The sequence below is a fragment of the Mastomys coucha genome, unplaced genomic scaffold (assembly GCF_008632895.1).
Source record: "Mastomys coucha isolate ucsf_1 unplaced genomic scaffold, UCSF_Mcou_1 pScaffold14, whole genome shotgun sequence".
NCBI classification, from domain to species: Eukaryota; Metazoa; Chordata; class Mammalia; order Rodentia; family Muridae; genus Mastomys; species Mastomys coucha.
Window position 1 is genome coordinate 84,753,186 of NW_022196896.1, and position 4,419 is coordinate 84,757,604.

At 42.7% G+C, this 4,419-nt stretch overlaps 1 protein-coding gene across 2 annotated transcripts in view; it reads right to left on the minus strand.

The window, feature by feature from the left end:
- Positions 1–6: 6 nt before the first annotated feature.
- Ppil3 (peptidylprolyl isomerase like 3) overlaps positions 7–4,419 on the minus strand; it is a 13,768-nt gene continuing 9,355 nt past the window's right edge. For both annotated transcript variants that reach the window (XM_031367568.1, XM_031367566.1), the window contains exons 6-7: positions 2,648–2,766; positions 7–257 (exon numbers count right to left, since the gene is read on the minus strand). In XM_031367568.1, coding sequence (XP_031223428.1) covers positions 131–257; positions 2,648–2,766 — 246 coding nt within the window. In that variant the 3' untranslated portion in view covers positions 7–130. The remainder of the gene's footprint in view (positions 258–2,647; positions 2,767–4,419) is intronic.

Consider the following 4,419-nt stretch of genomic DNA (forward strand, 5'->3'; position numbering starts at 1 on the left):
GGGGGGTGAAGCTGCAGGGCTCCCACATAGAGCCCATTATTGTAAACACCAGGAGGAGGAGAACCGGATAAACCACAATGGGCGTGTTCCAGTGAAGTGTTTGCCAAGTATGTGCCCAGGTCTATTACAGCTACTGAGCAAAAGGGTTGGCATGAATAGTTATGTCCTTAATGTGGACATCATTAAGAGGTCTGTATGTCTTCTCATTTACGGGTAACTTCTCCAACTCATCCAAAGTCTCCAGGCCATCAATTACCCTGAAAGAGAAACAACACAGCATGTAGAAATCCCTCACTTGAAATATAAAGTACCAGCTGGGCGGTGGTGGCACACACCTTTAATCCCAGCACTTGGGAGGCAGAGGCAGGCAGATTTCTGAGTTCGAGGCCAGCTTGGTCTACAGAGTGAGTTCTAGGACAGCCAGGGCTATACAGAGAAACCCTGTCTCGAAAAACCAAGGGAGGGAAAAATTATTTATATATACATATATGTATATGTATATATGTATGTATGTATATACATGTGTATATATATATGCATATATGTATATATATGTATGTATATATAAAACCTACAGCAATTACAGTCTTCAGAGGAGAATGCTCTCCTCTGCCTTCTTTTACACTCTTGTGGCCTGTTTGGGTTGTGTGTCCTGGGCACAAGTGGCAAAGCAGAGCATAAAGATTGGTCCCATGCACGAAACACCAAGGAGCGTGCTGTGGCCCTGATTCAGGAGGCTCAGAACCCACACTTCCCCAGGTCTTTCTCAGGACAACTGGGTATCCTCAAGGACATGTGTACCCGCTGCTTTGGTTTGGAACTTGAGTGTGCCTCAGAGGTCCATGTGCTAGAGGTTTGGTCCCCAGTTTGGGGCTATTGGGAGGTACACAAACCTTTAAGGGATAGGTCCTAGAGCTTGGGGAGATGGCTGCTGTGCAAGTGTGAGGATGTGAGTTCAACCCCCAGCACATCTGTAATCCCAGAGCTGGTTGAGTAGACATAGGAGGATCCCTGGGCTTGCTGGCTAGCTGTAGCAGCTCCAGATCAGTGAGAGATTAAGGAAGCCACCTGGTCTCAACCTCTGTCCTTCACACTCATGAACATTCTCAGCTGTACACACAAGCATGCATGTGCACACAGAGAGGAGACCTGGGTCGTAGGATTATGCTCTTAAGGGGGATTGTCGGACCTTATCTCTTCCTCTTTCTTTAGCTTCTTGGCCATGAAGTGAACAGCCTTGGTATACTATATGCTTCTGTGATATGCTAAACAGGACAAAACATTGGAATCTGAGTCAAAGCAGTTACTGAGGGAATATGTTTTTTTTTTCCTTTATATTGTACCTCAATGCAATGCAAAGTAGGCATCAGGGAACCACAATGGGCGAACTTAAAGAACTTAAAATTTTATCTTATGTGTATGCAAGTTTTAGATTTTTTTTTTTCCGAGACAGGGTTTCTCTGTATAGCTCTGACTGTCCTAGAACTCACTCTGTAGATCAGGTTGGCCTCGAACTCAGAAATCCGCCTGCCTCTGCCTCCCAAGTGCTGGAATTAAAGGCCTACGCCACCACCGCCTGGCTTGTATGTGTGTTTTGCCAGCACATATGCCTGTAAACCACATGCATGCAGTACCCCAGGAAGCCAGAAGAGGGTGTTAGTTCCCCAGGAATTGGGGTTACAGAGGTTGGAAGCCACCATGTAGGTTCTGGGAATTGAACCCTGGTCCTGTGGAAGAACAATCAATGCTTTTAACTTATGAGCCATCTCTCCAACTCCATGAAACATGTACTTTAAAAACAAAAAACAGGTTTATATTTATTTTGCATTTCCACTAAGCTATAAAAGAACACAGAAATGAATAGCAAGGTTTAGTGGCATGCTTTAATCCCAGCACTTGGGAGATAGAGGCAGGTGGATTTCTGAGTTCAAGGCCAGCCTGGTCTACAGAGTGAGTTCCAGGACAGCCAGGGCTACACAGAGAAACCCTGTCTCAAAAACACCAAAAAAAAAAAAAAAAAAAAAAAAAAAAAAAAAAAAAAAAAACAAAAAAACCCAAAAACAAAACAAACAAAAAAAAACCCAAACAAACAAACAAACAAATAAAAAAGACACAAACAAGTATGTCCTGGTACTCTAGGACCATGCATTTTATCACTGAACGTGACAGACACGTGTTGAATGAATAAGTTTTACCTCCTAATGAATTATGAAAGTGGCTTTAAGGTTGAATGTTTATAATGCATAATACAGCAAGAACTGACAAACAGCTCTCTAGGATCAGATCAGGCACACTTCCCTGACGGCACAGCCCACACAGCTGGAAAACATCACCTACTCCGCCTACAGGCAAGGTGTGGCCACATCGTCAACTTCTACATCTTTTGGGAAAGTTCTTTCTTTTTTAACTCTTTTAAAAAAAAGGAGGAGGAGAAGGAGGAGAAAGGAAGGAAGAGAGGAAGGACGGAAGGAAAGACAGCAGGCTCAGGTAGGATATAACTTCCTCAGGGTCAGAGAGCTGATTGCTGATGACTGGGGAGTCCAGGGACTCTTAGCTGTGGAACTGGTCTTTCCAGTATTAGCTATGCTGTGACCACACCATGCAAGTACACCAATATGCCAAAGAAAGAGACGACTACAATACTCACTTTCCAAACACTGTATATTTCATGTCCAAGTGTGGCTGCTTGCCATAGGTGATGAAGAACTGAGATCCATTGGTATTTGGGCCATTATTAGCCATAGATACAACACCTCGAACATTGTGCTAAAAAAGAAAACCAAGGCAGTAATTTAACTGGGCTGTTAACTGCAAATTCCAAAGGCAAATTGAAAGACTCTCTGCTTTCTTAATACTCAGGGGACTAGGAAATGGTTTAGCTAGCTTCTCTATTAGTATTAATCCGAATGTGCAGGTTGTGTATTATCTGTGACATTAAAACCCGACATATAATTTGCTTAAATAATTGTCACATCCTCTAATGCACTCACTTTCACTTTGGAGAAGCAGTCACAGGCACTTTTATTTCTGTGTGTAACAGAAACATTCCTTACATTTATATTAGGAAAGAGTGCACTACAATGAAAAAACAACCAGGGAACAAAACTCAAATCCTCCAAATCTCTTCTCAAATATTGGACACTAGGCTAGCTTCCTGATCTGAAAACAAGGGCGGCTGGACTACTTCAGGGGTTCAAGGCGCAGATAATCACAGGAGTTGAGCAGAGAGCAAACCAACAACTGAGCAGAGACGGAGTCTGGCATCAACAGTGCATCTCTCCTGCCCAAGGATTTCTTTTCTTTCTCGTTTTAAAAAATATTTATTTATTTTATACATATGAGTACACCGTAGCTGTCTTCAGACGCACCAGAAGAGAGCATCGGGTCCCATTACAGATGGTTGGAAGCCACCATGTGGTTGCTGGGAACTGAACTCAGGACCTCTGGAAGAGCAGTCAGTGATCCTATAGGCTGAATCATCACCCCAGCCCCCAGATTTCTTCTCTTAATGGTCATAAAGAAGGCATTCTCGAATCTTCTTCCATGGCCAGTCAATCAATTTATTTTAGCCCAGGACTGGTTGACCTGAGGTCTCACCTAGTTCTAATATCATCAATACTACTAATTTACAAGGCATGGTATATAAGAATTGAAAGCATTTCACTAAAATAAATGAAGCTGTGCCACAGAGTGGTAGCCAGTCAACAGCAGCAAAACATAGCTAACTGCTGACTAATCTAGCATTGTCTGTTTGTCAGGTGACACCAGCTAGAAAAGCTAGGGAGGTGCAGCTACATCTAAATAATACATCATTAACCTCAGTGACAGATGATTACTGCTCAGGTGTGGTGGCACATGCCTAGAATCTTAGCATATGGGGAGCTGAGGTAGGAAGAGTTCAAGAACCACCTGAGCCACACAGTACAAAGACTGCAGTATGCTTTGTCACTACGGAATATGCTAAAGTGCTTTCATTTGATAATTAATGGGCATATGTCTCTTGAAGTATTCGTACAAGAGCTCCTCTGGCATATATAGATTGTGAACCTTGAAGAGCCATCATCAACTCTTGTTTGTTTTCTGACAGGATCTCATGTAGCCCAGGTTAGCCTCAAATTCATTATGTAGCTGAGACTAACCTTAGACTTCTGACCTTCCTATCTCTCTCTACCTCTGTGATGCTGAGATTACAGATGTCATCACCATGGCTTGTTCATGTATCTCTGGGGCCTGAGCCAAAGGCTTTCTACCTGCCAGTCAAGCATTCTATCCACTGAGCTATGTCCCCAGGTCAAGAGAAAGATATAGGTTAGACTGGTCTCAAATTAATAATTCTCCTACCTTATTTTCTTCAGCATTTGCTTATTAACATAGGTCACCAGAACTGGTGCTATGCTTTTTTTTTTTTTTTTTTTTTTT